The following is a 25,548-nucleotide window of genomic DNA, read 5'->3' on the forward strand; positions in this document are numbered from 1 at the left end:
CTCGAATGCATTTAGCGTATGCACTAAGCCTTTTAAACCACTAAGTGTCCCTAGTGGACGAGTTGAAGTCTCGTGAAGGTTTGCTTAGAACGTACCTACAAAGTTCTAGGTCAAAATATAAGCTCAGATTCCATCAAATGTGACATGTGCAAAATAGTTTAAGCTCACAGCAAAATGGAGATGTCAATCTAGCTATCAAAGGCACAATCCTAGCACTGATAACAAAAAAAGACATGTGATAAGAGTGTAAAGTGTGTCTACACATGTGTAAAGAAAGATCTGAAGTTATGACTACTAATCACCAAGAGATAGTTTCTCAGGCTAAGAACTGAGGTCGAAATCTAGCTAGATGTCCGGACTTTACGAGAATTGTGAATGAGTTGGAGGTATTTCACAATTACTCGCGTTGTACATCAATGGCATACACCCTCCTTGCTTATTACAATGAAACAACAAAATGACTCTTTACATGACTCTTATTTACATTGACTATTCTCTTTTTATTTTTGGAACAAGAGAGGATGGAATTGATAATACTTGATTTTTTTTTTTGTATTTTCTGATTTTTTTTTTCTTTTTTTTTTGAATTAATCATCGTTTTTTTTTTGTTTTTTTTGTTTTTTTTGTTTTTTTTTGAGAAGGAAACACTTTTGATACATATACAAAAGGAAACAAAAAATTACATGACACTTTGCAAGAGGTAGCCCTTTTTGATGCACCCAGTTAAATTCGATGGTTGTCTTTCTTAATGTAACCTCCACCTTCTATCCCAACCAACCAAAGAACAAGCTAGTCAAGTTTCGTTCAGTATTCTAAAGTGATTGGCAATCGTAACTTCCTATCAAACACCTTGAAGATCGAGGCCATACATGTATTGGTAGATCGTGCGCGTGCAAATTTCTTATCACTATGTGAATTGTGCTAGAATCAGGGTGCCTAAATATCTAGACTAAGACTCCTAATAAAAATACATATTTGCACAAGAGTCAACATTTCAAGGTAAATGAGCTCCATTTTTATGATTTTTCTAATTTTTTAATTTTTTTGAATTTGATTTTTCAATTTTTTTGGATTTTTCAATTTTTTCAAAAAAGAAGAAGGAGTTCGTTTTCAATTATGGCAAATTATCATGGTATCTACTCTATACCCCCAAACCTAAACTAAACATTGTCCTCAATGTTTCAAAATATGGAAAGAATTAAAATGCAACATATGGAAAGGGACATGCTGAGTAGAGTAAAAGGAGAGAGAATACCCGATTTCGGCGAAAGCAGAATTAAAACTCCGTTATTCAAGGCAAAAATCCAACATATTTCAGCCGAGATCATATTGGATGAGCAGAAAATATATACAAAAAGGAATTTTAACTAACACATTATCTACAAGAAAATTTGGTTTTTAATGGGATTGGACTTTTTGGGAAGAAAAAATTTGGTTTTGTCGGGAATGAAAACTTTTTGGAAAAATTTTGGTTTTTATGGGAGAAATTTTTTTGAAATTGGGAGCAAAAGAAAATTTTGGTTTTTGAATGGGAGAAAAGTAAATTTTTTTTTTTTTTTTTTTTTAAAAAAAAAAAATAAAATAAAATTTGGTTTTTGTATGGGAGCAAGCCCACTGTTTGTCCTCTAATGGAATGGAAGGAAGGCTGCGGCCCACGAAACACTAAGTTTTAATTTTGAAAGTTTAATTTGGCCCAGTTGGTTAAGGCCCGACGTTTGTTTTAAAACTTTGGTTTCGAGGTCCACTCTTGAGTGGAAACAAGCCCACAATCGGTTACAAGCTCAGCTGGGTTTAAAAACCCAGAATACAAAATACAAGTCCAAATTAAACAAGCTCAAAAAAATTAAATACAAGCCCACAAATTAAACAAACAAGCCCACAAAAATTATTACAAACCCAACAGAAAATAAGAGAAGCCCAAAAATTGGCTTTAATATTACAAGCCCACAATTAAAAAAAATTGGAAGCCCACAATTCGGGTTCTCTTAAATGGGTTACCTTTTAAGCACATCCCAGCTGCTCTGATATTGTTGCAAAAACCCAGTTGGGTTTTGGTTCTTTTCCTTGGTGGCGTCCCAGCAGAGGAAAAACAGGTTTAGAACAGCAGGTCCAACAGCAAATGAAGTGAAGCAGATGCAGATGCAAATGCTATGCAGTGAAATGCAAAAATAGCTAATAAAACAACAAGAAAAACACAGCACCAATCCCCGGCAACGGCGCCAAAAACTTGGTAGGCCTCAAAGATATTATATTTAAATGCAAAAATGTTCCCCGGCAACGGCGCCAAAAACTTGGTGGGCCCGGGAAAGCGTGAAAATTAAGCGTAATAAAAACGCGGGCCTACAGTAATACCGCAAGTGCACGGTCGTCGGTTGTAGCTCGTGCAAGTACGGGTCGATCCACAGAGATTGGGAGTGTTTTGTTGTGTTTAGCTATTTGGGCTCTAGTTGCTATTGGGCTCTAAATTTGCTTTGGGCTTAGTGGGTTTTGAATATCAATGGGCTTTGAATACCCTTTGGAACTGTTGGGCTTGGAATTGAACTTGGGTTCAATGGAGTGAACTGAGCCTTGGGCTCAGTTGGATGAGCCTCAGGTTAAGCTAGGCTTTTCTTGTTCTGAACCTATTTCTGGGCCTTTTGTTGTGAACCAAACCTTGGGCTTTGTAGCTTATGACCTGGGCTTTGTAACTGTTCAGTGGACTGATGGGCTTTTAGAAAGTGAACTGTTACAGTGGCTTTAGTAATGACTCTGGGCTTCGGCAGTCTTTGAAATGAACTGTGGTCTTAGCTGAGCCAAGCTCAGTTGCAACAGCAGCAGTGGCAGCTAGGGGTGAACAAGGCAGCACAGCACAGCTTGGCAGAGAATACAGCAGCAACAGCAGTAGGAAGGAAAAAACAGCTGCAGCAACAGCAGCAACAGCAAGGCAGTGGAAGGAAAAGGCAGCTGCAGCAACAGCAAGGGAAGCAAACAGCAGCAGCAACAGGGTTGCAGCAAGCCAAGGGAAGTAAACAGGGCAAAACAAGGCAATGAAGAAAATTAAACAAAACAATGACTAAACAGCAAAGAACTAAACAACAACAATCAGAGAATAGTGCAAGTGAACCAAGGCCTAAGCCAAGGGAAGGGGAGATGGTGAAACTGAAATGGTGACAATGCAAGGCCAAGGGAAGAATACAGGCATACAAATAGAATGGGAAGAGAATTAGCTTGCTATGAGCACTAATTTCTCCCAATGCTCAATCAACACATTGCATCCTAAGCATACAAAAATGGAATGGCAAGATAATCAGCTTGCTATGAGCACTGATTTCTTCCATTACTCAATCAATTCAGTGCTTCAAAGGCTTCTAGCCTAGCATTCCATCAAACTAACATTACATGACAGTGAATTAATCCTAACAGTGAGCATTTAAACTAACATTAACAGTGAACTAACATGGAATTAAACCTAAACAGGATACTAACAGGATTATGCACATTTAACAGGAACATTAACAGGATATGAAAATAAATGAAATTGAACTGAAATTGAAAATTAACAGAACTTGAAAGTCCTGGACACTGGCTAGTCCAGCATAAGTTTTTTACATCACACCCACAGTATCTATTTATAGTTACAAGCACAATTAGGGTTCTACACAAAAAATCCCTAAAATCAAACAGAAATTAGGTAAATTTTTTCTACCTAATTTGATAGTACAATTTGAACCCATGTTTCTCTCTATTCGTCTCCAGGCTTTCCCTAACAGAAATTAGGGTTTTCTATAAAAATCCCCAAAAACCTAATTTGGACAGTTGAAATTAGGGTTTCGAATTTTACTCACCAAACATGTGATTTGACACTTCAATCGTCGACCCATTATTTTCCTTGTTCACCTGCTCCATTCCCACGCGCCAATTGCTTCATCTATCAACCTAATTCACCAAATCCAACCCTAACAGTGATGAGGATGGTGGAGTTGTTGAAATAGATTAATAGGTGATGGGGGTATTGAGGGATATGAAGGATTGTGGTTGTTGTGGGGAGTTGTTGATGGAGAAGGAGGTGGCGATGGAACTGGTACGGCAGAGTAGGTGGTGGTGGTTCTGCAAACAGGGTATGGTGGTGAAGGAGAGCTCGATGGAAGAAAGAAGAAGGGGTAGTTTGTTTGGGTTATATGTTTCTGGTACTATGGTGTTAAGCGGGCGTATCGAGTTTGATGATCTGCGACGCTGAGCCGTGGGGTGTGGAGATGAAGATTGATCTAACGGATAAAAGTGAAGATGCTGGCAGCGACCGTTGGATGCAGATATACAACGAAATTAACGGCGCCAGATGGAGTTAGGTGTTGAAGTGTTAAGCGGAAGTATCTGGGTTTGATGCGCAGGCAAAGAATCGATCGTTGGATTCAACTACAATCTAATCTGAAGGCTTGGAATTTAGGCACTATGGTGTTTTGCAGGAGCTTCAGATTTTGATGCGCGATGAGGGAGCGACCATCGGATGATGAGATGGATCCAATCCGACGGCTGAAGATGGATGCGGTTTTGGATATAGAAAATGGGTTTGGGTAAGGGTTTTGGGCCTTGGGTATGCCAAGCCCATATCTTCTTTAAGAACAATTCTTCCTTCTTGAGCCCATTCCTAGCTTTTTGGACGTGCGCTCCATTCTTTGCGGCTTCCTTGCGTAATTTCTTCCGGCTTTTCACCACTCTTCAACTCTTTTCCGCTCCGCAATTCATCCAGACTTTATTTATTACCTAAAAATGCAAAATTAAGTAAGAAAAATATTTATTCTTGAAAACAATGAAAATACAGAATATGGGATAAAATGTAGAATTAATGCACAAAAGATGAGTTAAATGCCAACAAAAAGGGATAGATATATACAATTTTTAGCACTCATCATTCTAAATGATTGAATTTTACTCAGTTGAGAGTGATTACTCAGACCATAAGTTCGTGTAGACGAAAGATTGTCTGTGTGAACTTGTCGAGAAAATATTGTCTGTTTCAATCAAGATTCAGAGACTTTTTATATTGCTGAATTGAAAACACCATGATCCCATGAAGTGTGACAGTTGCGGGAGTCAAAGAGTGGGGATGTGGAAAATCGTGTTAAAACCAGTTGCTCATCATGCGGAGACTTGGTTAACTTTCCACCCACTACTTTGCTAACTCCTCCAACTGATTGCACGACTTGCTCACATTCTCATCGTGTGTATGAACACACGTACCGTAGACCGCCAGAACAAAACCCTAGTTAATATCCTCCCATGAGACACGATTGATGTCTCGTGAATGTGGAGTCTGCAAGGCAGGCGTGTATTTAGTTAGTCAGTTGCTGACTTTATGGGACGATGAGTCCTTGTATTGCCGAGTTGAACATAATTTGAAAATGTCCTGAGACTCATGATTTTAACATGTCTGCTGAGACAAAAATATCATTGTCGAATAAATGTTGATAACCTGAGCAAACTGTGCTGCTGAATCGTTGAATATTGATAGTTGAACCAATATTCATGATTTGAAAAAATATTGCTCGTATGAGCAAATGTTGCTTGTATGAGCAAATGCTGCTCGCATGAGAAAATGTTGCTCATTTAATGAATTATTGAATATTGGCAGTTGAACCAATATTCATGATTTGAACAAATATTGCTCGTATGAGCAAATGTTGCTCTTTTAATGAATTGTTGACATCGTCGAATATTGATAGTTCAACCAATATTCTTTTAATTGAGCAAATATTGCTCGTTTGAGCAGACGTTAATTTAAGATGCTGACATCTGAGCCGAGCATCATTATTAAAGTGATGATCACGGGATCAACGTAAAATTATTAGTGTTTGAATCTGCTCAAAATTATCTTTTTGCAGAGCTCTGGATTCGAAACCCTAATTTTGATCAATTGCCGAATTGATGATAAATTGATGATTTATTGGAAATCATTCATGAAATGAAGTAGGTACCGGCTACAGGGGATGATGAACCGACCATATAGCGCCCATATGCTCAAGTGAGCAAAATACCAAAATCTCTTGAAGATCAGTTGGTGAAAGGATGATTAAATGTTGGTTTAATCATTTTTCAAAATAATGCTCATGTGAGGGTCAGGTAGTAGAACCTGATTATGGAGAGATGAGGGACCGACCAAGGGTTTATGGGACCGGCCCTTGGTGGTCATGGGACTAGATGATGGTCGTGTGAGAAAACTCCAAGTTGTTTGAGAAGAGTTTGGACCCAGTATGAGCAATTGAGCAAATTAGGTCAAAATTGTTGAAACACATGGGACCGGATTTTTGCAAGCCTCGGGGCCGGGCTTGGTCGGTTAAGGAGACATGCCTGTGTCACCATAATGCATGTGTCTCAGTCCTGAGAGTTTCGATATTTTCTCATGCGTGTTTGAGCAACATTTTGAGAAAATATGAAGAAATCAGGGATTTTTGCTGAAACCAGGAAAACTTCATGAGATGAAGGAATAAATAATAAAATAATGAAGGAATCATGGAGTGTGGGACCGACTAGTCCAAGGCATGACCGACCGGCCAAGGAGCCAGTCCCAAGGCACTTTTTCCTAATTTATAATATTTTCATGATTTTAGGGAAATATTATAAAATCAAAAAGTTTGTTGAAATCAAGGAGTTTCCATGAGATGAGGGAAACATAAAAAATAATAATAATAAAATAAGGGGTGTGTGGGACCATCTAGGTCATGACCGGCCGGCTAGGGCCCGGTCCCACGGGTTTTCCTAATTTTATATTTTTTTATGACTTGAGGGAGATTTCATGAATTCACGGAGTTTGCTGAAACTAGGGAGTTTCCTTGAAGTGAAGGAGTTTCCATAATATGAGGAAACAAATATTATTAAAATAATAAGATATGGGCGTGTGGGACCGTCCACGGTTAGGGCATGGCCGGCCAAGAGCCCGGGTCCCGTGCATTTTCCTCCCTAATTCATATAATTTCATGAATTGAGGGAAATATCATGAAATCAGGGAATTTTCATGGGATGAGGGAAATAATAAAATAATAAAGAGTCATGAGGTGTGGGACCGGCCACGGCTAGGGTATGGCTGGCTGGCTAGTGAGCCCGGTTCCACGACACCTTTCCTAAATTTTATTATCTCTTTGATACGAGGAAACACCATGATACTGGGGAGTTTCCTTGAGACGAAGGAGATTTGATCAAATGAAGGGATTTTCATCAGATCAGAGAAAATAATAAAATATGATAAAATATAAATTTAGGCGTGGGACTGGTCACGGCGTGACTGGCTGGCCGGTGAGCCCAAACCCCTAGCGCCTTTGCTAATATTTTTTTATTATTATTTTTCTTCCTATTTTGTATAGGTTCATCGTTCCTTCGTGTTTTGGAATGCTCGTTTGTGCATTCAGGTGTTCGTTTGTGCATTATGCTGAGTACACTTGCACCATTTTGGTAAGGGCTTACTCGAGAGCTGCTCAGATGCCCGTAAGTTGAATATTTATCACTAATCCGTGGAATTCTGCTGAGAAGAACCACGAATTGAAGTGACGAAATATTACAAAGAAACGCAGAATATTGTTGAATATTCAGTTAACAATTATAGATAATTAACTGATGGCTCTATACTAGCAGGCATGCTGTCTAAGAGCATTAATTATCTGAGAATTGAGAAACATGAGCTTGTTGAAACGTCATATTTCCTTTATGTAGTTAGGGAACACCTTGTTTTATCCTGAAGACGTTATTGCTCTATACTAGCAGGCATGCTGTCTAGGAGCCGTCTAATCTTTCGATTCTATATAGGAATAATTACTGAAATTGCTCGGTATTCATGAGATGTACCGTTGCCTTAGCTGAAAGACTACACATCTACATATACTCTGAGAGACAGCATTCTCAGTCAGAGATTTTGCGGCATGAGATTTCATGCTTTCCACGAGAGGCATGAGCCTCAATACTCAGCTGATTGCTGGATCAGGAGCATTACGATTATGGTTTTACAATTTTAACCCTTGTTGAAAATACACCATCTATATTAAGTCTCCTGCTTAGTGAGGGACAGTCATGTTCCTCAGTCAGCACTGAATGGTGATTTTCCAGACAAAATAAGTAATTGAACTTAGTCGTAAGATAAGACGTTACCAGATTTTTGACTGAATGAGCAATCCATGGCTCGAATGAAATTCCAGTGTCATAATAGAGTGTCATCCAACGAGCATAAATTGGTATAGAGACGCTGATTTGATGGTGGAACCTTGGTTGGTTTGGGATTCACGGGTCGGGACCAAATAAAGAAATCCTTGTGGAATTAGGTTTTGGAAATAAAATTGATATAAAAGGAAATTCATCCCCCTCTTTTTTTTTATTTCACCTTGGCCGACCATCACCTTCACCTCTCCATCATCTTCACGCCAGCATCAAGGAGGAGCAGGAAAAATCACCGGAGCTCAGTGTCGTTCGACCGCCACCGTTCACCGTCCGGCCAACTTCCGGCCGGCATACAAGTGCGATTTTTTTTTTAAGTTTGCAGAGTTCATGAGTTTTTCATGCTTTGATCATGCTAAAATTTTATACATGTGTATATATGAGCGTGAGTTTTGTTGAAAACCCTTGTTTTATTAAACGTATGTTCGTTCGATCATTATTTCAAGAGACTAGCAATACTCCCCAACTCGAGAGAGATTTTTATTTTGAAATAAACTTGTGCCCAGTGATAAAATTTTGTTTATGAACTTTCATGAAAACCAAAACTTTATCTTAAAAAATGCGAACTTTTCACAAAGCTGAAATAAACCTTCGTTTTCAAAGAAAGAATGCTCGTACGAAGGAAAGATTATTATTTTTTTGATAAAATCACGTGAGCCTGGGATCATGTCAAAAAAAATTTAAATTTTTTTACGTGAGTTGATCATGTTTTATTTATTAATATATACGTATATATATTGGAAAATCAAAGCTTAACTTTTAAACAATATTAATCAGTAAACAATTATTTATGATGAAATATTTTCTTAGTTTTCATAATCCAGTGATTAATGCTTGTATGATGTAAATGTTCATGATTTTATGAAAACCTGAACTTTGATTGCTTTTGCAGGAAACGAGCAAGTTTTGAAGTACTAACTCTTGCATTGCCATCACTATTGTTAGTGGAATTGTAAAAAGGTAAGAGTTAAGGATTACCATTTTGGAGTGAATTTATTATCAACATATACGTGATTCTGTGCTCCTGGTTCCAGAAAATGGTGTCTTCTAGCAGTGATTATTCTTTCAGCTCCTTTGAGGAGGATTCGAGGATCCCTGCGGCTAAAATGTGTGCTAAGACAAACCGTGCCGAGGGATCAAAGCCGAGTACGCCTCTTAATAATAGTACAGTCACTTATGCCGAGATCATGAAGAGAAAAGCTGAGGATGATAAGGCAGAGGATCGTCAGCGTAGAAAGGATCGAATCCGGCACAGAATACTAGCAGCTGAGGAGAAACGTCGATTTGTCGACGGTGTGCCCTCTGACTCTGATGCTTCTGAAGAGGAAACCGATTGGGTGTTATCGGAGCGCAAGATTAAGCCAGATCGGCGTACCAGAGATCTCCAAAAGATCGCAAAACAAGTTGAAGATGAACTCGAAGCTGAGTATAAAGCCGAAGATGACTCGGATTCGGACGATCTTGATATCCACCCAGACTTCATCAATGGATCTGACAGTGATTCCGACGAAGAAGAGGATTCTGATAAAGATGATGATGAATCTGACAAATCTGATGACTCCGGCGAATCTGCCGAGTAGCTTTACTCCTGATCTTATTTAAACATTTGAATGTTTTCTTATTCTTCATAATAGATATCTTCTTTGATTATTTTGAACAGCTTCACTTCAGTATTAATATTTTATTTTTGAAAGAGAAATCATTTTATGAATGTCGGTTCTTCTTGATTGAACCAAATAGAATGAGCCAATGCTCTTGCTCTAAACCATTGTGAATTCCCTTTACTTGCTTTAACGGATTCTATCTGTGAAAATATACAGACGCGCCACATATGCCGAGAAGACACATAACATAAACAAGGATGTGTGGATTTCTGACCACATCCATCTTTGGTCAGTCCCCAGTGTATTATTTTCCTCCGCATCTCCAGTATTGATCTTGTTTGGAACTTAGGGTTTCAGTAAAACTCGCAACTGAATTGACTATCCGCAGAAGATAAGCACCCACCGTATCTCATATATATATCCAATACTTAGGGTTTAGAATTTATGCAAATACTTCTTCTGCTCCTGAGTTAGTTTCATCGCGCAGAGAAAATTTTGATTATCATACCTTATGTTACTATGTCCAGCAGTAGTATGTCTCTCGAAACGAATCTCAGTCGAAGCATGAAGTGGAAGCGTCCGTCTCAGTAAGTTGCATATTTTCTTCATCTCCATTTGATCAGAGTTATTGATCATAGGAAAATAATTTGTTGCAGGATAATCAGAAGAATCTGTCTCCTTCTCATAATTCGAGACCTAAGCAGACTGTTAGATCCCCTGCTCGGTATAGATCAACTCATACTGAAGTCGGCACATCTGTGAGTGATTCTATAACTTCTTGATTGAAGTTTTACTCAATATTTTATCCAATCTTCATCTGAAATTGCAAACCTCTTTACCACAGGTTGATGTACGCGTTGTTGTTGATGCTGGAAAGAGGAGGAATGGGGAGTCCATGGTCGTGGTTGATAATAGAAATAACCGTGTTGACGAAGACTTAACTGATTCCGCGGAGGCTGTGATTAGAGCTCATGTTCATGAATATCCAACAGCTGGACTCCCCTTTGAAGCTCCCATGATCAACACTATCCCCAAATAATGAGGTTGTCGGTCGATTCGTCATTCCCAAATGTCACGCACCTCTGTACACTAAAATTTGGAGACGGTACGGGCATATCGCTACGTCAGAAATATGGAGAGGCTTTCTCCCAACCTTTCTGACTACGGTGGACGGACTGTTACCGATCGTTGAAGAGATGAACGAGATGAATCTGCGGGACGTCAAGAATCATGAACTTCATAGGTGGGATGACATGATCTCGAATTGCGGGACCCTTCCGTTCAACGTGAGTTGGCTCCACCGTCGACTCGAGATGATCAAAATCGATAAGGAAGCGGCTGATGCTAATTCAATTTCTACCACAACTCTTTCTTGGAAGAGGAGAAGGAACTTGCCTTAGAGTCAGCAAGAGTTGAGAAGGTTGTCTAGGATTTGAAAGTGAAGACCAAAAACTTTCAGAAGAAGCTCGACATGGCTATTTTTAAGAATTATTCTCTGCTGGATGGTTTACTCTGAGTGAGCATTTATGATTGTTGTTTTCGAATAGGTTTAGGCTTTTCTTAGGTAGAACGATTTATCATTGGAAAGAATTTTTTGTTCATTTATGAAATGGTTTAATGAATCAAAGGAGTATTTTGCATACTCTTTGGAGGAATGTAAATTTCCTTTTGAGAAATGCCTGTAATAATGAAAAGGTAATGGTTTTCTACGGATCAGGCATAATATGCTTGAGCCATTTACCATTGATGATATTTCCTTTCACTCCTCCATCAATGGACAAGATCTTGTAACATCCACTGGACACTGCCTTGATGATCACATATGGTCCTTGCCACTTTGGAGAGAACTTGGGAGCAGACATATCTTGTTGAATGTGTTTTGTTGTCTTTAGCACCAAATCTCGTACTTTGAATCTTCGAGGCCTTACCATTTTGTTGTAAGCTCTGGAGATCCTTTGTTTGTATGCTTCCACGTATTTTTCTACCTTAGCCCTCCTTGACTCAAGCATGTCCAGTTCAGAAATCCTTGAGTTGGACACTTCTGCTTCAACCCATTGTAGTCCACTGGATGTGGCGATCCTTGCTGAAGGAATCTTGATTTCTGCTAGGAGTATGGCGTCAGCTCCATAAACAAGAGAGTATGGTGAAGTCCCGATTGAGATCCTTGGTGCAGTCCGGTAGGCCCATAAAGCCATAGGAAATTGTTCATGCCACGTCTGAGGGTTATCATGAATTGTTCGGATAAGAATTCGGATCAAAGTTTTATTGGTGCTATCTGCTTGTCCGTTTCCTTGGGGATAGTATGGTGTGGAGAAAACTTGTTTGATTTCGTATTCCTCGAGAAATTCTGTCACGTGTTTGTTGGCAAAAGGAGTTCCATTATCAGTGATGATGTGCTTAGGAACGCCGAACCTGCATATTATGTGTTCCTTGATGAAGGATGCGATCGTGACTCCAGTAGTGCTTCAAAAAGGGATAGCTTCAACCCACTTAGTAAAATACTCAGTTGCAGTGATGATGTATTCATGCTGCTTCGAAGATGCTGGATTGATTTTCCCTATGATATCCAGTCCCCAGCTATAGAAAGGCCATGGATTATTCACAGAATTCAACGGGAGACAAGGAGCATGGATGAGATTATCATGGAATTGGCATTAATGACACCTCTGAACGTGTGAAGCTGCATTGTCTTCCATGGTCGGCCAATAGTATTTCTCGTGAATCTGGAGAAATAGTTTCATCTTTCCTTGATGTTCTCCGTCGTGCATTTCCTTTAAAATTGTTGGGATTTCATGCCCATCTAAGCATCTCAGTAGGTTCCCACCAAAACTTTTGCGGTATAAGATTCCGTCCAGAAAGGTAAATCTTTTAGCTCTCTGAATGAGCTTGATCGTTTCATTCTTTTCCAATGGCAGCTCATTGTCCCTAAGGTACTTGATGTAAGGTTCCCTCCAGTCCCCAGCGTGGTGAACTGTCAAAGCTTCTAAGTGATGAGGAGGCGTTTGACAATTGGGACAAGATCTTTGCAGAGTTCTTGATTGAGATTCTATGGAAGGCCAATAGTATCCCATCCTTTGAAGATTTATATAAAGTGTTACCACCAACGTCTGTCAGCAGATTTCTTCATGTACGCGTTTGAGTTGTTCACCCGCTTCATCGTCTCCGAGGCATCGGGATAAAGACCCATCAGGATTCTGATAGTATAATGCTCCATGAAGCAAGAAGTAGTTCTTTAGTTCCTTGAGGCTGACTTTCCCTTCTAAAAGAGAATTGGTCAATTCATGAATAATAGGTGCTCGCCAATCATTTGTCTGAATTTCTTCGACTTGAGCAAGCCAGGTAGATGATACAGCATGCCTTTGTACCGTGATTGTTTTCTCCATTCCTTCGAATTGCAATTTAGAAGCAAGATTTGCTAGACAGTCAGCATGCCTGTTGTTAGTTCGTCCAGTATGGACGATTATGGCATCAGCAAAATGGGTTAAGATCCGCTGAGCTTCTGTTCTGAATGGTGCGAGCGTGATTTCTTTGAGAGAATATGCTTCGTTCATTTGATTGACCAGTAGCTTTTAATCTCCCCTTATCTCAAGGTGTGTTGCTCCTGCTTGCTTGGCCAAGGACAAACCTAATAAGAAAGCCTCATATTCCGCTGAGTTGTTGGTGCATTGAAAATCCATTTTGAATGAATGTGAGAAGACTTCACCAGATAGAGATACTAGCACCACGCCTACTCCTCCAGTGTCGTTTCTAGGGGTGGCGTATCCGTCAAAGTATAAGAGCCACGTTTCTTCCTTGATAATCAAGACCTCTGGAAACTCACCGGGCACATCTTCATGTAACATTGTTGCATCTTCCCCTAGAAAAGCAGCGAGCAAGTCTATAACTGCTTGACCCTTGATTGCTTTGGGTGGTACACAAGCTATGTCAAATTATGACATCTGAAATAGCCACTTTGCTGGTCTTCCCATTAAGGCTGGCTTTGATAGTAAAAAATTTATAGGATCGCTTTGGAAACAAGCAAGACTCTGTTGGATAGCAAGTAATGCCTGAATTTCTGGATTGCATGCACTAATGCTAGACATGCCCTCTCGGGTTTTGGGTATCGGAGTTGAGCGTCTCTTATTGTACAGCTGAAGTAGTAGATCGGTTGTTCGATACCTTCTTCGTCTTCTTGAGCAAGAAGTGCTCTGATAGCCACATCACTGGAATCTGTGCAAAATATTAATGGTTGTCCTTGCACCGGAGATTTCATGACAGCAGGTGATAGCAATATCTGTTGTATCTTCTAGAATGCTTCTTGTTGGACTGTCGTCCATGTGAAACTTTCTCCTTTCTTTAGCAGAGGAGTGAACGAAGCAATGAGTTGAGCTAATCCAGGAATGAAGTTTCGAATATAGTTTACCTTGCCCATGAAACTCTGGAGTTCCTTCATAGTGCGTGGATGAGGCATGGTGGTGATAGTTTTAGTCTTGTCTAGATCGACTTTGATTCCTTCTGCTGTGACCAGGAACCCTAGAAAATTTCCGGAAGAAACACCAAAATCCACTTCAAAAGATTCATCTTTAATTTGTATTCTCTGCATATTTCAAAGAATTTTCTTAGAACTTCAAGGTGGGATGCTCGAGTCTTCGACTTCACTACCACATCATCGACGTAGTATTCCACTTGCTTGTGCATCATGTCGTGGAATATGGTAGTCATGGCTCGTTGATAGGTAGCACCGGCGTTCTTTAATCCAAAGGGCATCACAGTGCAGTGAAAGTTCCCAATAGGAGTGCGGAAGGCGGTCTTGTTGGCGTCATGTTCGTACATCTTAATCTGGTTGTATCCGCTGTAACCATCCATGAACGAGAACATACCATGACCACTGGTTGCATCAACGAGCATATCAATGTTGGGTAGGGAAAATCATCCCTCGTATAACATATTTTTAGATTCCTGAAATCAACACAACATCTGATTTGACCATTTTCTTCTTGACAGGAACAACATTCACCAGCCATCTCGGATACTGGATGGGTTTGATAAACCCTGCTGCCAGTAGTTTCTGAATTTCAACCTTGATTTGCTCCTCAAATTCGTGTCTGAACTGCCTAGGCGGTTGTTTGACAGCTTTAGATCCAGGAGTGATGTGCAGATGATGAGTAACTAATTTGTCGTCAAGTCCAGGCATTTCTTCGTACGTCCAAGCAAAAAGATCCTAATATTCTTTCAGTAGATTTATCAATTCCGTCCGTTCTTCTGGTGACAGCATAAAACTAATTAAAACTGTCCTTGGATCATCCTTTGTCCCGATGTTAATTGTTTCGAGGTCATCAATTGTGGAATCAGTGTCGTCTTGCAATTGTCGTGGAACATCTTGGACTTCCCCATCGAGTGATGGTTCGCTCTGACATATTCCTTCTGGGCGGCGAGACTTTTCATCATTCTCCCATGTTAATTTCTAATCCTTGCTTCGGTGGTAAATGATCCTCCCTTCCGCATCATGATATGAAATTAGACCCCGAAGTTGAGACCTGGTCCTTGCGGCGCTTGACCGGTATAGCAGATGGATTGATCAGCTTAGCACCTAAGGATGATGGTTTGTCAACAACTTCTTCAATGGATTTCCAGCTTGGGAGTGGAATGCTGTAAATCTTCTTGGGAGGTTCAGGGATGTCCTTTTGAGATTCAAAGAATTCAGTGTCATAGACCGGAGCGTAAGGAGATGATGAAGCTGCGATACGAACGATTTTGTTATTGAGCAAAGTTTTCATACATTGATGATATGTTGAAGGAACCACTTTATTGTCATGGAGCCACGGTCTTCCAAGTATCATGTGATAATCAGGCTCTTGTTCGATCACGTGAAATTTGGCCTTTGATTGAATAGGCCCCACCCTCAGGTCTATGTATGCGTATCCATATGTATGGATCTGGCTTCTTTCAAAGCCTTTCATCAAGATGGGATGGCGAACAATTTTACTCTGCAGAAACTTGACTGCTTTGAGAGTCTTCATAGTGATAATATTTGTGGAAGCGCCCATATCGACAAGAGCTCTTTTAAATTCGGAGTCTCTGATAAAAACAGTCACGTACATGGCTCGATTATGCCCTTCGTCTGCCATACGGTCTTCTTCTCCGAATGTAATATTGTTGATCGAATGCTCAGACATCATGGATGTTTCTTCGACTGCTAGGCATGATGGATTTAGTTGCACGTCTGACGATATTCGGTTGAGTGCAGCGAACGTGTTCGTACGTTGATATCTTGAGAAGTGCAGGAGTTCACATAGATTCTCGATCAAGTTTGTGACTTCCTGATCCAATGGCTTCTCGTAAATAGTGAAACTGTTGGTGTGAGGAGCGTCAGTAGAATTTGGTCGTTCCACAATTTCTGCTCCCAAGAGCCTCGTCAATTCCACCATGCAGGTGAAGAGGTTATCAATCGCTTCTTTTAAACGATTGATGTTTTCAGCTAAAATTCCTTGCCTTCGTGCTAATTCCTCCAATGACAGGATTTCTCTATCGGAGGTATCAATGGAGAGAAAGGGGGTAGTGAAGTAAGAATGGTGAACGTTACCAGGGTCGTTTGAACGAGTATGAGGAGAGTTTCCATTTGAAAGACTCCGGGGAGAACCTGGTGTTGCTGAAGTAGACCTAACACTAACCATCTTGTGAGAATGTGGGGTTGAAACCGAGAGATTAATCTCCCACTGTGGTCGCCAATCTGTAGATGGGGAAAAACGATTTGCTGGTTTTTACGGGATTGAGGAGACGACCGTGCGGAGGAGACTCCTTGGACCGAGCGAAATGTTTAACCTCACACAGATGCACTGCAAGAAGGGGGTGCTTTAAGTTCGAGAGATCAATCTATCGGACTCCGGCCTAAACCAAGACAATGGCCGTTCCAGAGTCAATTCGGTCACAAGAGAGGATTGGCTGATCTGTAGGAGGGAAGCTAAGAAATGTGTGAGATCAATGGTGATCGAGATTGTAGGTTTATTGTGTATTATGCGTAAGAGAGTTCTAAATGATTGAATTTTACTCAGTTGAGAGTGATTACTCAGACCATGAGTTCGTGTAGACGAAAGATTGTCTGTGTGAACTTGTCGAGAAAATCTTGTCTGTTTCAATCAGGATTCAGAGACTTTTTATATTGCTGAATTGAAAACACCATGATCCCATGAAGTGTGACAGTTGCGGGAGTCAAAGAGTGGGGAAGTGGAAAATCGTGTTGAAACCAGTTGCTCATCGTGCGGAGACTTGGTTAACTTTCCACCCACTACTTTGCTAACTCCTCCAACTGATTGCACGACTTGCTCACATTCTAATCGTGTGTATGAACACATGTGCCATAGACTGCAGACCAAAACCCTAGTTAATATCCCCCCATGAGACACGATTGATGTCTCGTGAATGTGGAGTCTGCAAGGCAGACGTGTATTTAGTTAGTCAGTTGCTGACTTTATGGGACGATGAGTCCTTGTATTGCCGAGTTGAACATAATTTGCAAATGTCCTGAGACTCATGATTTTAACATGTCTGCTGAGACAAAAATATCATTGTCGAATAAATGTTGATAACCCGAGCAAACTGTACTGCTGAATCGTTGAATATTGATAGTTGAACCAATATTCTTTAGTCTGAGCAAATATTGCTAGTCTGAGCAAATATTGCTCATCTGATGAATTATGAATATTGATAGTTGAACCAATATTCATGATTTGAACAAATATTGCTCGTATGAGCAAATGTTGCTCATTTAATGAATTATTGAATATTGACATTTGAACCAATATTCATTTTTTGAACAAATATTGCTCGTATGAGCAAATGTTGCTCGTTTAATGAATTTTTGACATCGTCGAATATTGATATTTGAACCAATATTCTTTTGATTGAGCAAATATTGCTCGTTTGAGCAGACGTCAATTTAAGATGCTGACATCTGAGCCGAGAATAATTATTAAAGTGTTGATCACGGGATCAACGTAAAATTATTAGTGTTTGAATCTGCTCAAAATTATGTTTTTGCAGAGCTCTGGATTCGAAACCCTAATTTTGATCAATTGCCGAATTGATGATAAATTGATAATTTATTGGAAATCATTCATGAAATGAAGTAGGGACCGGCTACAGGGGATGATGAACTGACCATATAGCGCCCAGATGCTCAAGTGAGCAAAATACCAAAATCTCTTGAAGATCAGTTGGTGAAAGGATGATTAAATGTTGGTTTAATCATTTTTCAAAATAATGCTCATGTGAGCGTCAGGTAGTAGAACCTGACTATGGAGAGGTGAGGGACCGACCAAGGGGTCATGGGACCGGCCCTTGGTGGTCATGGGACCAGCTGATGGTCGTGTGAGAAAACTCCAAGTTGTTTGAGAAGAGTTTGGACCCAGTATGAGCAATTGAGCAAATTAGGTCAAAATTGTTAAAACACATGGGACCGGATTTTTGCAATCTCAGGGCCAGCCTTGGTCGGTTAAGGAGACATGCCCGTGTCACCATAATACCCGTGTCTTAGTCCGGAGAGTTTCAATATTTTCTGATGCGTGTTTGAGCAACATTTTGAGAAAATATGAAGAAATCAGGGATTTTTGCTGAAACCAGGAAAACTTCATGAGATGAAGGAATAAATAATAAAATAATAAAGGATTCATGGAGTGTGGGACCGTCTAGGCCAAGGCATGGCCGGCCGGCCAAGGAGCCAGTCCCAAGACACTTTTTCCTAATTTTTAATATTTTCATGATTTTAGGAAAATATCATAAAATCAAGAAGTTTGTTGAAACCAAGGAATTTGTTGAAACCAAGGAGTTTCCATGAGATGAGGGAAACATAAAAAATAATAATAATAAATAAAGGGCGTGTGGGACCGGCTAGGGCATGACCGGCCGGCTATGACCAGGTCCCACGGGTTTCCCTAATTTTATATTATTTTATGACTTGAGGGAGATTTCATGAATTCACGGAGTTTGCTGAAACTAGGGAGTTTCTTTGAAGTGAAGGAGTTTCCATAAGATGAGGAAACAAATATTATTAAAATAATAAGATATGGGCGTGTGGGACCGGCCACGGCTAGGGCATGGCCGGCCAAGAGCCCGGGTCCCGTGCGTTTTTCTCCCTAATTTATATAATTTCATGAATTGAGGGAGATATCATGAAATCAAGGAATTTTCATGGGATGAGGGAAATAATAAAATAATAAGGAGTCATGAGTTATGGGACCGGCCACGGCTAGGGCATGGCCGGCCAGCTAGTGAGCCCGGTTCCACGACACCTTTCCTAAATTTTATTATTTCTTTGATACGAAGAAACACTGGGGAGTTTCCTTGAGACGAAGGAGATTTGTTCAAATGAAGGGATTTTCATGAGATCAGAGAAAATAATAAAATATGATAAAATATAAATTTGGGCGTGGGACTGGTCACGGCGTGACTGGCCGGCCGGTGATCCCAGTCCCCTAGTGCCTTTGCTAATATTTTATTATTATTATTATTTTCCTATTTTGTATAGGTTCATCGTTCCTTCGTGTTTTGGAATGCTCGTTTGCACATTCAAGTGTTCGTTTGTGCATTATTGCTGAGTACACTTGCACCATTTTGGTAGGGGCTTACTCGAGAGCTGCTCAGATGCCCGTAAGTTGAATATTTATCACTAATCCGTGGAATTCTATTGAGAAGAACCACGAATTGAAGTGACGAAATATTACAAAGAATCGCAGAATATTGTTGAATATTCAGTTAACGATTATAGATAATTAACTGACTGCTCTATACTAGCAGGCATGCTGTCTAGGAGCATTAATTATCTGAGAATTGAGAAACATGAGCTTGTTGAAATGTCATATTTCTTTTATATAGTCAGGGAACACCTTGTTGTATCCTGAAGACGTTGTTGCTCTGTACTAGCGGGTATGCTGTCTAGGAATCGTCCAATCTTTTGATTCTATATAGAAATAATTACTGCAATTGCTCAGTATTCATGAGATGTGTCGTTGCCTCAGCTGAAAGATTACACATCTACATATACTCTGAGAGACAGCATTCTCAGTCAGAGATTTTGGGGCATGAGCTTTCATGCTTTCCACGAGAGACATGAGCCTCAATACTCAGCTGATTGCTGGATCAGGAGCATTACGATTATGGTTTTACGATTTTAACCCTTGTTGAAAATCCACCATCTACACCCACACGAGACTATAACTCGTCCACTAGGGTCGCCTAGGGGTTCAAAGGCTTGATGCACATGCTAAGTGCATACGGTGTTCCGTCGACAAGGAGTTATATTTTATGTTTCAATCAATGTAGTAACCAAAATTGCATGAATAAAGTGAATTACATCTTCTCACTGTTTTATGTTGGGTATAACTAAAGGTCGGCAAGGTTACATTGCCGAAATTTCAACAGCCGTCAATGTTAGAAATTATTTGCATGCTGACTATAAGTCAGCCGGCAATGTTAGAAATTATCTGCATGTCGACTATATGATAACCGACACAAACTAGTTTCTCCTCAAATGTTAGAAATTATTTGCATGCCGACTATCTGAAGGAGCAAGAAGTCCAAATCAATTTAGACCAATTGGTCTGAGCAATGTGAGTTTCAATATTTTCACCAAGATAATGGCAACAAGAATGGGACATCTTATGCACAAACTAGTTTCTCCTCAACAAGTTGCTTATGTCAAGGGTAGATGTATTCAAGATCAGATTAGGCTTGCTTCTGAAATGATAAATGAGATGGCAAAGAAGGGAAGATGTGGCAATGTGGGGCTTAAGCTTGATATTTCTCAAGCTTATGATTCAGTTAGCTGGGAATTTTTTTTAAAGTACTTAAGAAGTTTGGATTTTCAAAGGAGTGGTGTGAATAGATTCATATTCTATTTCAGTCTGCAAGAATCTCTGTGATGGTTAATGGGGGTCCCTGTGGTTTTTTCTCAGTAGGCATGGATTGAGACAAGGGGATCCCTTGTCTCCCATTCTTTTTGTATTAATGGAGGAAGCATTAAGTAGAAGATTAACTCAGATGGTGAAAGCAGGCTTAATATTTCCAATGGTTGTAAGAAAGGGTATTCATCCAACTCATTTACTATTTGCAGATGATGTTTTCATTTTCTGTAATGGTGCAAAGAAGAGCATTCTTAACTTGATTAAGTTGCTTGAAGATTATCAAAAGAGTTCTGGTCAGATAATAAACAAACAGAAAAGTAAAATGTTCATTGATGGTGCTTCTGAATTGAGGAAAAATCAACTTAAAGAAATGATTCAAATGGAAAGAAGTGTATTCCCAGATAAATATCTTGGTGTTATTCTGTGTGTTGGAAGGGTAAAAGTCTCAACAGTGTGGCCAATGGTAGAACTGATGCATAAGAAACTTGTTACATGGAAAGGTAAATTGTTATCTTTCCAGGAGAGGGTGGTGCTAATTAGATCAGTTCTTTGCAGCATTCCAATCTATAGTATGGCAATTTACAAATGGCATGCATCAATTATTAAAACTTGTGAAAAAATCATAAGAAACTTTCTTTGGTCTGGAGATGGAGATACAAGAAAATATATCAAGTTTTCATGGAAAAAAGTTTGTACTCCTATAAAAGAAGGAGGTTTGGGCATTCCAATACTTGAAGCTTTGAACAAGGTTCTTCTCATGAAGATGATGTGGAAAGTTAATAATTCTAAAGAAGATTGGCATTGTTTTTTCAGGCTAAATATAAAGATAAAAATGGGCAATGGAGTTCAAAGTGGCAGTTATCTTCAGTGTGGCCAGGTTTGAAATGGGCCCGGGAAACCCTCAAAGAAGATATTAGATGGAGAATTGGTGATGGTAAACAAATATATGTATGGTTATAATTGGATTGAGGGAGGCACATTAATAGATAAAATTGGTTATACATCTTTTGTGAATGACAATATCCACTTAAAAATTTCTGATATCATAGATGATGGTGTTTGGTCTCTGCCAACTGAGTTTCAACAGATAATTTCAAATGGGCAATTACCTGAAATTTGTGGAGGAGAAGATGTCTTAATATGGACAAGGAACTTAAAAGGTAAATTTTCTGTGCCTGAAGCTTTAAATAAAATTAGACATAAAGAACAGAAAGTTAATTGGTCAAAGTATATATGGAATTCTTTTTTTCATCCTTCTACTGCTAGTAACGTTTGGAAGATCATTCAAGGAGTTTATAAAGATGATACTACTATGATAAGTAATGGTTATGAAATTGTATCAAGATGCTGCATTTGTGAGTCTGAACAAGATAGTATGATGCACCTGCTATGTGAATGCAGTTTCGGTATTGAAATATGGAGGTGGATTTGTGTAACATTCAATTTTGTTATGCCTAAATCTATTGATGATATCTGGAGATGTGCTTCAAACTGCAGCTCTCTGATTAAACAGGTATGGATAACTGTTGATTGTTCCATTCTTAAGGAATTATGGTTCCAAAAGAACAAGAAATTCTTTGATAATATAAAGCCAAATGCTCGGGCTTTTAAATGCAGAATTCTCAAGTTAGTGAATGAAGGAGGTTTGAGAATGACAGGGACCAAATGGAATCAATCTTATGATAATGAAATGATAGCAATATTTGATTTGGGACCTAGATATTCTAAATTTTGGGTCATTAAAAGATGCCAATGGAGTCCACCTGAAATTGGTTTTGTTATGTTCTGCTGTGATGGGTTCTTCATTTGGGAATCCTGGTGCAGCAAGATTTGGAATTGTTGTAAGAAACTCAGATTGTCAGGTGGTTGCTACTGTATCTGGGGGTATTGGGATAGCCTCAAATTATCTGGCAGAAACTTATGGTGTCATAAATGCAATGAAATTAGCAGTGCAATGGGAGATGAAGTACATCATAATTGTGTCGGACTCAAAAACAGTAATTGCAGAATTTTTTCAAGGAAATGTTCCCTGGTTTATTAAAGGTAGATGGTTGAAAGCTATTAAGCATTTCAAGCAAATAAGGTATATGCATTGTTACAGGGAGGTCAATTTTTCTGCTGACAATACTGCTAAAAGGGGTACTTCACTTGATGCGGGTGAAAGGCAGCTTCATATGGGTAGACCTCAATTTTTGCCTAGAATTGAGATGCCCAATGTATTACTACAGGTTCTGTTGATTTAGGATATCTTTTCTTTTTATTTCATTTTCAGTCTATTTGTTTGAACAATGAGCTCTGTTAATTGAGTTGTAAATTTTTCCTTTGATAAATGAAATTATGTGATTCAAAAAAAACAAAAAAAATTATATGATAGCCGGCATTGTAAGAAATGTTTATATGCCGACCATAACATAGATGGCCCAAGATAGTCGGCATATTCTTCATTCATAGACCATTCCGGCCAGAAATAGTCCGCACCTTATTCAAATGTCGACCTTGCCGGCCAAGTTAGTCGACACCTTATTCAATCTTCGACCTTGCCGACTTTTCATATTTTGAGAACCAAATTTTTTGATCGAAATCGAACTCATAAGACACACCAAAGGTATAATTTAATGAATTCTTATTTTCAAAATTTTAATCTAAACTCAATTAGTTAAGCTAATCAAATTTTTTAGTGTTAATTAAACAAGGATGTATTAACCATTTAGAAAATATATGGTTAAGGGATGGCTTATTTTACTTCTAAATGATTCAGGTTTTGTCTCATTAGATATACTCCAATTAATCTGGGGATACACCAATCAAGCCTGTGTTATGATGTGGTGCGGTGGCAATAATATTAGGATTTGGGAGCAAAAGACTAGAACTAAAAGGTATCTGTTGAGCTTCCCCCACCCTGATCAGAGGATTCAGAGCGTGTATACAGGATTACAAGGTGGATTCAGGTGGACTAGAGTCCACATTTGTAACATCCGTTTTAAGTGTTCCATTCCGTTCTGTCCTGGTGGTGTTCTTGAGGAATGGCTCAGAGGTCACAACCAGTAACCAGTGTTGGTAAGATGCGTTGCATATCATGTAGAGATGAATACCTGGCTTCCGATGCAGGTACCTGCAAAGAGTGTTACGAGGAAGCAAGTGAGACTGAGGAAGAATTGAAGAGAGAGATTGAAGACCTCAAATCTAAGATCTCATTTTTAACTTGGTTATCTCCGGTCGATGATCATCACCGTCCATCTTCCGTTTTATCATTCACTGATGTCGTTCTTGTTGCTACGGATGATCAATCTCCTCCTGTTCCTGCTCACAAGGCAATTTTGGTAAAATCAAATATCAACCCTAAATTACACTTTACTTCCTACTAATGAGATGCTCGTAAACTGTTTGATGTTTGTCACCACTTGGAAAAGATTGGGTCATAGAGAATTTTTAGATGATTCACGGTCCCCTTTTACAGATTGTCATGTGTGCGTATTTGATGCAGCATTGCAAATCAATCTTGTATTTCTTCCATTGATTTAGGTTTTTTTAGAATACCCAGTGTCACTTCGTGGTTGTAGGCATGATAATGACTTTGTTGGCTTTATAACTTACCATAGGGACATAGGTCAGCTTAGATGATGTACTGTCATACATGTTTGATTTGTAACTCTAGAAGGATTCTATGTGAAAATGACCAATTGATTTTTGATGGACAACTTTTCTTGCTAAAGGAATTGTCATTTCCCATTACAATTTCTTCTCACTTTTTTGCATTTGTGATTTTTCTCGCACATTATATGAAGAGGTATCCTTGAGTGACATGGTAGAATGCGTATAATATGATGGGCGGAAATCACCTTACATGTCTTTCTATAGTCATAAATTCTTAAGTAATCTATTGTGGTACCTATTTCGTGTAGATTAAACTTCTTGACTTAATTAATTTTTAGCCTAAGTGGGTGTCTTAACTTGATTAATCACAATCACTTCATCCTACTCTTGTTGATAACTAACGTTATTGATTTTTCTTGTGCACTTTCATTTTGTTAACAAATACAGGTCAGCAGATCTCCGGTGTTCAAAGTGATGCTAGAAAGCGAGATGGAAGAGAGCAGAAGTGGAACCATAAAGATCAGTGATGTTTCTTACAACGTGCTTCGCTCCTTTGTGCATTACTTGTACACTGCAGAGGCAACCCTTGATGAGAATATGGCCCTCGATCTTTTGGTGCTAGCAGAAAGATATCAAGTGAAGCACCTGAAGGCGTACTGTGAGAAATTCATGACATCGAAAGTTAATGGAGAAAACGCGCTAATAAGTTTCGCATTTGCCAACCAGCACAATGCCAAGCACCTAATGGAAGCATCACTTTCTATGGTGATGGACAACATGGACAAACTAACAAAGCAGGATGAGTACAAGGAGCTCGTGGAAAAAGACCCTCGCCTCGTTGTAGAGATATACGAAGCATATCTCTCTAAGCAGGTCAATACTGCTGCTGTTGCCAACGAATATTTATGAGTAAGTTTGTCAAGAACATTCAGTGCAAGGCAATGATCATATTGAAGCTTAGGATGAAACTTGGTATATAACAAATGTAATTATTTCTATTAAAACATGCGGACTTTGTTTTGAAGTTAACATTGCAATGAGCATTTATGCGTTTCAGCATGCCACACTCAGCGTGCTTATTTATTAGTTAATTGTAAAAGCCGAACCCATGGTACAACAAATTTAAGTTTGAACACAATTTCTATCTGGCAGGAGTTACTTTCAGCTGCCTGCCTGTTTTTTTTATAATTTTAAAGTAAACTACGTATTACTTACTAGAAAGAAGAGAAAGAGTTTACGTTGCTAAGGAATGGTTCCAACCTCTGGCTTATCCTAACAGAAAATGGAGGCTTAATCAG

At 39.2% G+C, this 25,548-nt stretch overlaps 3 protein-coding genes across 3 annotated transcripts; all 3 read left to right on the top strand.

The window, feature by feature from the left end:
• The first annotated feature begins 9,212 nt into the window (after positions 1-9,212).
• Positions 9,213-10,818, top strand: LOC113346240 (fibrinogen-binding protein-like). The gene is made up of 4 exons (XM_026589799.1): positions 9,213-9,751; positions 9,836-9,845; positions 10,436-10,537; positions 10,624-10,818. Exons 1-4 carry the CDS (start codon positions 9,213-9,215, stop codon positions 10,816-10,818), a joined length of 846 nt encoding a protein of 281 aa, XP_026445584.1.
• A 9,571-nt stretch (positions 10,819-20,389) lies between these two features.
• Positions 20,390-22,899, top strand: LOC113346241. Its single transcript, XM_026589800.1, has 5 exons — positions 20,390-20,595; positions 20,711-21,092; positions 21,470-21,590; positions 21,706-22,299; positions 22,403-22,899. Exons 1-5 carry the CDS (start codon positions 20,390-20,392, stop codon positions 22,897-22,899), a joined length of 1,800 nt encoding a protein of 599 aa, XP_026445585.1.
• Positions 22,900-23,495: 596 nt separating this feature from the next.
• Positions 23,496-25,395, top strand: LOC113346200 (BTB/POZ domain-containing protein At4g08455-like). Its single transcript, XM_026589772.1, has 2 exons — positions 23,496-23,976; positions 24,698-25,395. Exons 1-2 carry the CDS (start codon positions 23,680-23,682, stop codon positions 25,157-25,159), a joined length of 759 nt encoding a protein of 252 aa, XP_026445557.1. The 5' UTR covers positions 23,496-23,679; the 3' UTR covers positions 25,160-25,395.
• Positions 25,396-25,548: the final 153 nt, after the last annotated feature.

Source organism: Papaver somniferum, unplaced genomic scaffold (genome assembly GCF_003573695.1).
Source record: "Papaver somniferum cultivar HN1 unplaced genomic scaffold, ASM357369v1 unplaced-scaffold_99, whole genome shotgun sequence".
Taxonomy (NCBI): Eukaryota; Viridiplantae; Streptophyta; class Magnoliopsida; order Ranunculales; family Papaveraceae; genus Papaver; species Papaver somniferum.